The 10,225-nt window shown below is 46.1% G+C and overlaps 1 protein-coding gene across 1 annotated transcript; it reads left to right on the forward strand.

Moving 5' to 3' along the window:
- The first annotated feature begins 535 nt into the window (after positions 1-535).
- On the forward strand, positions 536-10,103 carry LOC104276998 (casein kinase II subunit alpha). Its single transcript, XM_009873498.1, has 12 exons — positions 536-743; positions 1,666-1,777; positions 2,641-2,742; positions 3,162-3,212; positions 3,985-4,044; positions 4,701-4,784; positions 5,122-5,232; positions 6,067-6,168; positions 7,055-7,155; positions 7,811-7,959; positions 9,294-9,380; positions 9,797-10,103. The coding sequence occupies exons 1-12, from the start codon at positions 643-645 to the stop codon at positions 9,910-9,912; spliced, it is 1,176 nt and encodes a 391-aa protein (XP_009871800.1). The 5' UTR covers positions 536-642; the 3' UTR covers positions 9,913-10,103.
- Positions 10,104-10,225: the final 122 nt, after the last annotated feature.

Below are 10,225 nucleotides of genomic sequence, written 5' to 3' on the forward strand. Positions count from 1 at the left end.
GGCCTGCGTGGTAGCGTACGGGTGGGAAGATGCTTAAATCTGAGAAGATGCGTGCTCTGACACCGTGTCTGGATGGCTTTGCTCTCCTCCAGAAACCTGCCCCTGAGCTGAGCAGCCTTGCTTTGTACGTAACCTCTTCGGTTGGCACCTGCATTTTCCAGTGCGTGGGAAGGGCAGAGCAGCTGTGGATCGAGTTGGGTTTATTTCTTTTTTTTTTTTTCCCTTTCCGCAGAACGAATAGATGTAGCCCCACAAACCTTTGTGTGTGAGTGCACAAAAGGCTTCAGTCCTTTTGAGAAGTGCAAGTAAAATCCCCACGTTCTGATTTAAATGAAAATTGACATTTCTGGAAAAGTTGAAACTTCAGAAAGTGCTTAATTTAGGTTGCGCAGGTGACCTTGCTGATCTGGCAGCTCTGTTTGCTCCCGGACCTGTAGCTGGGCTCCAGCCTTTCCTTCTCAGCGGCTTTTAATCATTAACTTAAACATTTTTATAGTGTCTTGAGATTTTTTTTTTTAACCCTTGGTTTATTTTCCCTCTGCAGGTGGAAGAATCCAAGGCCTTTATCCTCTGTCCAGCTTTGCTTTGGGGTAGCCTCCGGTTTCAGGCGTCTCATCATTCCCGCCTGCCAACCTGTCTGATATGTCGGGACCCGTGCCGAGCAGGGCCAGAGTTTACACGGATGTGAACACACACAGACCCCGGGAGTACTGGGACTATGAGTCGCACGTTGTTGAGTGGGGGTAAGTCTCGGAATGATCCCAGTGTGATCTGGTGTAGATGGGGCGTAGTGGGGCACGGGGGGGAGCTCAGGCACCTGCGCCACGTTGGGCTTTTTCGTGCTCCTTGGTGACTGTCTAGCACTCGTGGCAGGTGTTGGGATCACAACTTCTCTTCAGAAAAATGTTCTTTGTCAAAATTCTACGTCCCCAGCAGCGCCAGAATGTTTTTAGCAGCTCCCTTAAGAGAATTTTTGCCAGGTAGTCAGGAAACTTGTCCTTTCAGAGGGCAGAAAATGTGTCTCTGAAACAGTCTATAACCAGCCGTGGGAGTGAGGCTGAAGAGAAGTGAAAAGGCAGCTGAAGTCACTTCTGACTTGCATAAGTGAAGAGACTCGGCAGACTTAAATAAGTACATGCTATTTTGTGACTTGTTGCTCAGTTCTCTGCAAGTGACTGGAAAAGATGTGTCTGCTCCTTTTTGAAGGAAGAAGGTGTCTAAATCGAGCTCGTGACTAAGGCGTCCGAGAATCGGAGGGCGGCGATGCCGACTTCATGGCTTCGCATTCCCGCTTTTGTGTAGCGGGGCCCGGGCTGAGCTCTGCCCTCAGCTCCCTGGCGGTTCCTGGATTTGCTCTTACTGTCTTTGTTGCTTTTTAACAACCTTACACAAGTTCAGAATATATAGAGACCGGAAGGGAATATCTCAAATTTGCTGATGTGTGCTTGGGCTTATGTTACCTCCTGCAGAAGAAACAAGTTCTGGATTGAATCTAACTTAGGCCAGTGGAAGCTCCCTGTTTTTCTCCTAATTATTAATCGTCACATTCGGGAGGTGTAATACAGTAGTTAATCCTCTTTTGTCTGGCAAAGGTTCAGTGTTAAGGAGTGGTTTGTAAATCGTGGTGGAAAAGGCTGGAATTCTTTTAACTTTTTATCTTCACAGAAATCAAGATGACTACCAGCTAGTTCGAAAATTAGGCCGAGGCAAATACAGTGAAGTATTTGAAGCCATCAACATTACAAATAATGAAAAAGTAGTTGTTAAAATTCTCAAGGTGAGCTGGGGATTGGGCAAACGATGATATCTCTCTTTAATTGAGGAGGCCAGAAAGTGCAGCATTTAATTGAAAAAGTCTTTTGTTCTAAACCTGAAATCCTTAAAGCCTGGCCTTGGAGGGTTTTTCGGTGAAATAATTCTATGTTGAGCCTCCTAGTAGAAGCCCTACGCTTGGTTATTGAGTCAAATCTCTACCTGTAAGAAAGTAGCTTCTATTTTAAAGAAGTCCTGGTGTGCAACGTTTTTACTTGGAGCTAAGCAGCACTTCACCAGCTGACTAAAAAATTCTCACCTCCTCTAACTACCAGTGCCCTGGCCTGGTGTCATGTGCATAGAGGCCTGTGAGCTAGTGGGATCATTGTCCTTTAAAGCCAGTGATGAAATGAAGGGCCTGGTAACCCTAAAATTTTAATTTCTGTACTGCATGTGCCATCACATATGTAATATCCGTCCAGACAGAGTCAAGGTCTCCTGGATGTTGGTTATTCCCCACCCTTGGTTGGTGAAATACCTTTATTTAGCAGCCTGTTTCTTGTCGTTACACATTTACCACATACCAGTGCAGAAGTTTTGGACTATCAGATCATGTACGGAGATAAAAAAAAAAAAAAATTTACACTGTCTTCCTAACCCTCATTCACATGGAAGTCATGTTTGTAGCTGTCAGGATGTTTGAGCCCTTACTGGAATGGCACATGGTCAGGTAGCAACAAGATCTGCCGTTTGAACCTACCTTGCAAAGCCTCCGATGCATTTTGCTGCTTTGCAGTCACCTGCCTCGGTCATCTGGGTATTGAGCTGTCTGTTAGCCTCACTTTACTGGAAGGCTTTGTCTTAACACTTTTGGTTTTTATTCTTCAGCCTGTTAAAAAGAAGAAAATCAAGCGTGAAATCAAGATCTTAGAGAATTTGCGAGGCGGTCCCAATATAATCACTCTTGCAGATATAGTAAAAGATCCTGTGGTGAGTATGGAAGGAACTTAAAGGGTGTGCTGGGGTTATGGGTGAAGTTGCTGTGTTTGGCTTCGGCTCTGATCTGGCTTTATGTTTTCCCCTGCTCCCAAATCCCACTTTTGAATTGCTTAATCAGATCAGCTCTTAATCTGATTAACTTCTCTTAGAGCGCCCTTCCCCCACGGGTCCCTTCAGCCCCTCACTCTGAGGGTGAGGTCCCAGTGAAGTGAGACGAGTTAATTCATTCTCCAAACAGCGCTGCCCGGAGCTCCAGGCTTTGCCTCTGCTCTCTCAGGGGAGTCACAAGTATGCATGAGGCAGAGGGGCTTCTTGCGGTTTTAGGAGTGCAAATCTTTCAAGTTGGTGATCCTAAATGAAAATGTATTATCTCAGTTTAATGTGGCTGAACGCTTTTCTCTCTGTTTTAGTCTCGGACACCCGCTTTGGTTTTTGAACATGTAAACAACACAGACTTTAAGGTACCGTGTGGGATGTAAACTTTGCGTGATTTCCGTTTGAAAGCCACTCATCATGTTTTTCTGGGGGAAGGCAAGTTCGTAGGAGGCAGGCAGGGTATTTAATCATTTCCTTCCAAAATAGTAACTGTCTCTTAAAGGTAAATACACTTGGGACAGAAATTTGGGTTTAGTCTCTTAGTACCATTTTGCCACAGAAGTTACAAGACGAGAATCCAGGTGTCAAGTGGTGGTCTGATGTTCGGAGCAAATCCATCTGTTCTCTTGTGGACCAGCAGTGCCTGTCTTTTTGAAGTGTTTTGCTTTTCTGTTCGGTGTATAACTATTTATTGGAGCCACTTGAAACGTGGACAGCTGTTTCTGTGGCTTTCAGTACTTCTGGGAAAAGGGATTTCAATGTTTCCTTGTCCCCTTCCCTCCTGACCTGCCTCAGGAGAAGGATGGCTGTGCAAAGCCACCTGGAATAGCTGCTTAATGTTGCAGAGCACCTTTGGTCTTTTTGAGACCCAGTCTGCAGGCGTCAAACATCATGTTGGATGAGTGTAACCTGAGGGAGTTAGTGACAGGAACCAGAATGTGCTGTCCAGCAGAGCTGGAAGTAAACTACGTGTGTGATTTGTAAGGGGAGTGTGGGATCAGAACAATTTGGGAAACTTTTACTGCTCCTTCGTGTGGGTTTGGAGAACTGCAGCAGCAGAGAACAGGACGGGGTTGCTCGGGATGGGACATTTTTCTTGGATGCTGAACACTGATATGATGTGTTTGTGTCCCACAGCAATTATACCAGACATTAACAGATTATGATATTCGATTCTACATGTATGAGATTTTGAAGGTAAGTTGGTGCTTTGCTGGGTTTTTTTCGAATGATTTCTAGGATTTGCACTCAGCTAATCCTATAGAGATCATGGAACTAAAATGGGCATAGGGAAGCAAAACCCTGTGGAAGGATTGGATAGAAAAATATATATCAAGTCGGTATCAATTGTTCAGGTTTGTAACAAATTCCAGCCCTTTTGGTTTTTTGAGGCTAGCGAAGCCTTTGGATATGCTGAGGCAACTTAAGATCCTAAATCAAACATACCTGTAGCCTCTGAAAACAGAAAATTGTAAGCTGCTACTGGCTGAGTTTGTGCTCAGACGTAACATGTGTCATTTGTCCGTGCTTCTGAAACAAACACTTTTTCATCACGAGTCTGGGGAAGGGGAGGCTGATTTGGTCAGTTGTGACTAGTAACTCTGCTCTTAGGGACTCTGAAATTCCATTTTTATGAAGAAGCACGTGAGGCAGAGTCAAAACACTTGTGTTGTTGGGCCCTTCCTTTGAGAGGGTGCTCCAGAGGTGTTCTGTGTGCTCTGTGAGTGTAGTCCAGGATATGACACCAGTCAGTGTCAGTGAAGTCTTGGTATTTGTGGAAATACATCTAAAAATGATTGTACTTGGAAGATTCTTGTGACTCCAGCATCTGTTTCTTTGTTCGTCGCCTCCAGGCTCTAGATTACTGCCATAGCATGGGAATCATGCACAGAGATGTCAAACCGCACAACGTGATGATTGACCACGAGCACAGAAAGGTAACGCTGGGCAAACTGGGCTCCTCCTCGGGTACTCCTGCGTAGCACTGCTAGCACACGTCCCCAGGGGGGACTGCACTTCCCTCGTGTGCAGAAGTGTAAGATGAAATTCCTTGTGCTGCTTTTCTGAAGTTTTTTACGGGTTATGTGTAACCCATAAACAGGGTTGGTAAGGAGAGGTGTTTTCTGCACTCTAGTTGACGATATAGGTTTGGGGAGAAGATCTAAATAGATAGTCTGATCAACTTGAAATTAATTGGAAATGGCAGACTTGTAAATGGAGCTTGAAAGTAAGCATCCATTGAGCCTTTTTTTCTTTGTTTTCTACCATTTCTAGCTTAGACTAATAGACTGGGGTTTGGCTGAATTCTATCACCCCGGCCAAGAGTACAATGTCAGAGTGGCTTCCAGATATTTCAAAGGACCTGAACTCCTTGTAGATTATCAGGTAAGAATTACCAGGGTTTATCACTGACTTTTATATGGAAAGTCTGTGCCATTTCAAGGTAGTGAACCAGAAATTCGTGTATCTGTAGACTTGAAGCTCAAGAGAGTCCATACATAAAAATACGATAAAATCTGTTGCAGAAGGCAGTGGCTATGAAGCCCCTGAATTAAAGAAACTAATGAGTAGTCTCAAGACCTGAGGAAGAGCCTCAGAGATATCACCATGGATCTTGGAATATAAATATTATTTTAATTTTTTTTTTTTTAAAGCAAGGCTGCATTTGCAGTAAGGTACAGGAATGAAACAAAGCCCTTGTGGGAATAGCTAATACTGCACGAACTCCTAAATTAAGCTCTAAGCATCCCCATGTCTGATGGCAGCTTGCGTTACGGAAATGCTGTGGGCTGGAAATAGCAGCCTTGCTGGTGACTTCCAGATCGTGCTGGTTTTGACTGATAGCACTTCCTCACCTGCCCGTGCCCCTTGCGGAGTCCACCCCTTTTATTGCTCGTTGCAATGCTTCACTTATCTCTCGTGCTCCTCAGCGATTCCTAACGCTGCCGTCCGCAGCCAAAACAGAAAAAGGCACCGGTCTTTAATTTATGGACAAGGATGGAAACAGGGTCCCTGCTGTTCTGCTAATTGCTGTATCCCAATTTGAGTAACTGGTAGGCTGAGCCGAACAGTGATGTAGCTACGAGGATATTTCAGTCTGTTCCCAGCGTAACGTAGCCATGTTTGTCTTGCTGGAGGGTGGAGGGGGACCCTGTTAGTCTTGGGAGTCTGTTCTGCTTAATTCCTTAGCAATTGAATTGTCCTTCTGGTTTTGTACAGATGTATGATTACAGTCTGGATATGTGGAGCTTGGGTTGCATGTTGGCTAGTATGATATTCCGAAAGGAGCCATTTTTCCATGGCCATGACAACTATGATCAGGTGAGAGCTGGTCATGTACAATCTCTGTTCTTGTAGCACAACGAAGGTTTCCTGCTTATGCTTCTTCTCTCAAGGGATCTGAAGAAGAATCGAAGCGTTTCTTTAATAGCTTCTTTGCTCAGTTTGAAGCCCTGTTCCTTTTCTCGAGCGTGCCAGATTACCTCACCAATTAAATAGATTTATAGTGCTTTGTGCTTCGGAGCTCCTCAGCAGGTATCTGGGAAAAGCAACAGCAATAGTTATATTATTAAGGCTGGTGTGTTGTGGTGTGTAGAACCACTTTTCTTGAGGTTATGTGGAAAGCCCCTGCCACCACCTGCCTTCCCTACCCTCTGTAGAGAAACCAAATTTGGTACAGTTTTGTCTAGATACTGAATTTGTTGAAGTGTTGCTTTTAGGCCAAAATTTTCACAATTCAGCATGAGCTCTGCATCTCAACTAACGTGCAGACATTCAAGAACAGCAACTTTTGGTTCTCAGACCTTTATTCTGGAGTCCTGCAGAGCGGTGCTTCACCCTTTACCTGCAAGTTACAGAGTTTCTACTTTTTTGAGTTATTCTTGCCTTCCCCCCTGCCTGCCTGCTAGTTTTCAATATTTCCTTGCTGCAAAGGGAGTTAGTGTTGCAAAGTCTTTAAGTGTTAGTGATGTTAGGGCTCCCTCATGCCTGCCCTGGGTTACCACATTCCGACTGTGAGCGGAAGCACGTTCATGGGATCGTACGTGGCCTGGGAAGTCAGAGCCACGGGATGACCCTTGTGGCTGCTGGTTCAGGCCACGGAGATCGAGTTCAAGCTCCCAAGGGAACAGGGCTGCTGGTATCTTCACGCTGGCTCTGGCGTTGTCGTACCCTTACGGGAGTGATGTGTTTTTCTGTTTGTTCCCAGCTGGTGAGGATAGCCAAAGTGCTGGGCACGGAAGATCTCTATGACTATATTGACAAATACAACATTGAACTGGATCCACGTTTCAATGACATCTTGGGCAGGTGAGCCAAGGTCTGGAGTAACTCATAAGCACTTGGTAGACCTGGGCGGCTGCTGCTTTGTCAACAGACTTTGAAGTGAACAAAATCTTAGGCTTGTGAGAGAAATCAGAGCCAGGATTTTCGAGAACTGTGCCTTTGATCACTTTTGCCAGTGCTTCCTGTGGTCCTTTATCTGCAAATGGACTTGAGGAAAGGCTTTTAAATGTCACTGAAGCAATAAACGAACTGTCAGAGCATAAAGCATGAATGGGAAGTGCTCTCTCCAGTATTCAGGGCGGAAAAAAAAAACACAAACGATGTTTCTCAAGATTACAGTGCAGAAAATCAGGTGCTGTTTAAGATGGCATTTACAGATTTTTATTTTTTTCCCCCCTCATAATGTTGTTTTGTGTGACGCATACTGAAGCTACGAGGAACAAATGTCAGGGGTGTAAGAGAAATAAATCCACTTGGAACTTGGGCCGTGGTGGCTGTGCCACCACGTGGAGACAGCGAGCACTGCTGCTTCTCTGCTCCAGCACCAAGCAGCAGCCCCTCGCAGAGGCAGACATCTGTCACGGCAGTTCTTGCGCTTTAAAATGGGGAAATTTGGCATTGATATCCTCTGCCTGGCCTGATTTGAGTATTTTTTTTTATTTATTTATTTTTAATGCAGACACTCCCGCAAGCGATGGGAGCGCTTTGTCCACAGTGAGAACCAACATCTGGTGAGTCCAGAAGCTCTGGATTTCTTAGACAAGCTGTTGCGATACGATCACCAGTCACGACTCACAGCGAGAGAAGCCATGGAACACCCCTATTTCTGTGAGTGCCAGCTGCCCTCATCCTCTGCTGCCCAAAGCCTCGTGCCTCTGGGAAAGCTCTGTCCCTGTAGGTTGTATAGATCCGAGCTAAGAACGGCAACATAATGAGCCTGCGCTTTTGAAGGAATTGTGCTGGAGCTGAGGCTGCTCATCTCCATGGGGTAAAGTAGGGCTCTGCCACCTGCCCAGCCAAGGAAACGTGGCAGTAGATGCCTGGTCAGGCCAGTGAATCAGCAGCACGATGTTACTGAAGCTTTAGGGCTAAACCCGGGCTAATTTTGGCAGGTGTTGGGGTATTCCCGTGTTTTGATAAAACCAGGTCCTCTGGTTTGTTGAGAAACAGAATCCTTTCAACTCATTTTCTTGCTAAATACGTATTTTAGTTTGCCAGCCTTTGTGGTCTTGATTTTGCAAGCAGCAATGTGACTTCTGCTAGTAAGTGTTTTTTAACACTTGCTGTTTTTCACAGTTATTGATATTTAGGTTTCTGAAACAGCTATAACAGTGCAAAATACCAGTAGTTGCTGGGTTTTGTGGGTTGGTTTTTTTCTAAAAAAATGTAATTACCAAACAGTATAGATCTGTGGTAGGCCTGTGGCCAGTGTTCCAGTGAAGTGTTTTGAAATATGAGCGTCAGTCAAACTGAAAGCTTGGACTGTGAGAGTTGAGCAAAGAGCTCGATTAACTTGTGTCCAAGGGTTGTCCTGAGCTCAGCGTGAGGAAGGGCAAAGTTTAAAATTCCCTTGCCTGATGCAGTAGGCTCGGGAGGCAGGAAGGGCAAGTCTCAGTTCAGGTGGCAGCTTTATTTTCCCGTAGCTGGAAATAAAGACTTAGTGGGTGAATTGGGGGCATCTTATGGAAGACAGGAAGCTGCAGTGACATTCATCGGGCTGGTGTGTAGCGATGTAACACAGGATTGTAATCAGTGATAATCTTTCTGCTTGCTACACCCATTCTCTGGTTTCGGCTTTATGCAATTATACAGTTGCTTAGCATGGAAAGGAGATGAACTTCACCTTAATTTCCTTCAGTTTTCCCTGTCAAGCAGTCCCGCTGAACTCCGAAGCGCATCATTTAGGTGATTTCTGATCACATTACCCTGATACCTTCTTGGGTGCTTCCCACTGGAGCGAGTGGAAGCTTCTGTGTTCTGGTGGAAGCTTCTGTGTTCTGGTGGAAGCTTCTGTGTTCTGGTGGAAGCTTCTGTGGTCTGGGGGAAGCTGGTTGTTACGATTTCCTGAGGCAGGACTGGCTGAGCGCAGAGGTCGCAGGCTGTCAGCGTGCTTCAGCTGCTCTCTGGCGACACGGCACCTGAGGGTAATGTCCTCTTCCTAGATCCCATTGTGAAAGACCAAGCTCGGATGGGCTCCTCCAACATGCCGGGTGGCAGCACTCCTGTCAGCAGTGCGAGTATGATGTCAGGTCAGTCCCACTGGCAACTTTTCTCGGTGCGTTTACACCCACTGCGTGGGCGTGAGGATCCAGGAGGGTGAGTCTTGCCAGGAGGGCTACGAAGAAGCGGGTGGGAGACGGCGATACAGAAGGCCTTGCTGCAGCCTGACCTGCTTTTCTGGTCTCGTTTTAAAAAGTGCTTTGCGGTTGGATTTTTTTTTGGCAGCAGCGATCCTGCCTTATGGCTGCATGTTGGGGACACTCGTACAGATCTCTCATTTCGGAGGGTGCCGAGAATGGTTGGCAGCTCTTTAACCTCCACTTCCTTTGGCAGCTCGGAGAATGGAACAAAGCGGTGGCGAACTGACCCAGAGAGATAACTGAGCTGTCCTTGATAGCCACCCACCAGTTTCACCCTAATTCCTGCTTACCTGTCTCTTTTTCAGGGATTTCTTCAGTGCCAACACCTTCACCCCTTGGACCTCTAGCAGGCTCACCCGTCATTTCTGCCACCACCACCCTGGGGATGCCTGTTCCGGCTGCTGCAGGCGCTCAGCAGTAGTGATGGGCTCTGTCTCCTGCTGCCTGAGCTGTCAGGTGGGGAAGAGGTTTCCCCCTCCACCTCTCCTCAGGACGCAGCTCGTGCCTGGCAGGGGAAGGGAGGGGATGAACGCTTTGGAGGCACCGTGTCTGAACTGTTGCTTGTGGATTTATAGTAGTTCAGTCATTATATACAAAATTATTATAGGCTGATTTTTCTTTTTTTACTTGAACTTTTTCGTAACTCAGGGGATTCCCTGAAAATACCTACAGATGGAATATTTCTCGGACAGTTTTCTTTCTCTCCCTGCCCCCCACCCCTCAGCCCCCCCCCC

This window comes from Apaloderma vittatum, unplaced genomic scaffold (genome assembly GCF_000703405.1).
Source record: "Apaloderma vittatum isolate BGI_N311 unplaced genomic scaffold, ASM70340v1 scaffold20667, whole genome shotgun sequence".
NCBI classification, from domain to species: domain Eukaryota; kingdom Metazoa; phylum Chordata; class Aves; order Trogoniformes; family Trogonidae; genus Apaloderma; species Apaloderma vittatum.

What these genes read in the sequence shown, in the direction of transcription:
- LOC104276998 (XM_009873498.1), top strand. Translation starts at nt 643, where the DNA reads ATGTCGGGACCCGTGCCGAGCAGGGCCAGAGTTTACACGGATGTGAAC. An exon ending in TCGCACGTTGTTGAGTGGGG is followed by an intron (nt 744 to 1,665) that starts GTAAGTCTCGGA and finishes TTATCTTCACAG; the next exon opens with AAATCAAGATGACTACCAGC. An exon ending in AACTCCTTGTAGATTATCAG is followed by an intron (nt 5,233 to 6,066) that starts GTAAGAATTACC and finishes GGTTTTGTACAG; the next exon opens with ATGTATGATTACAGTCTGGA.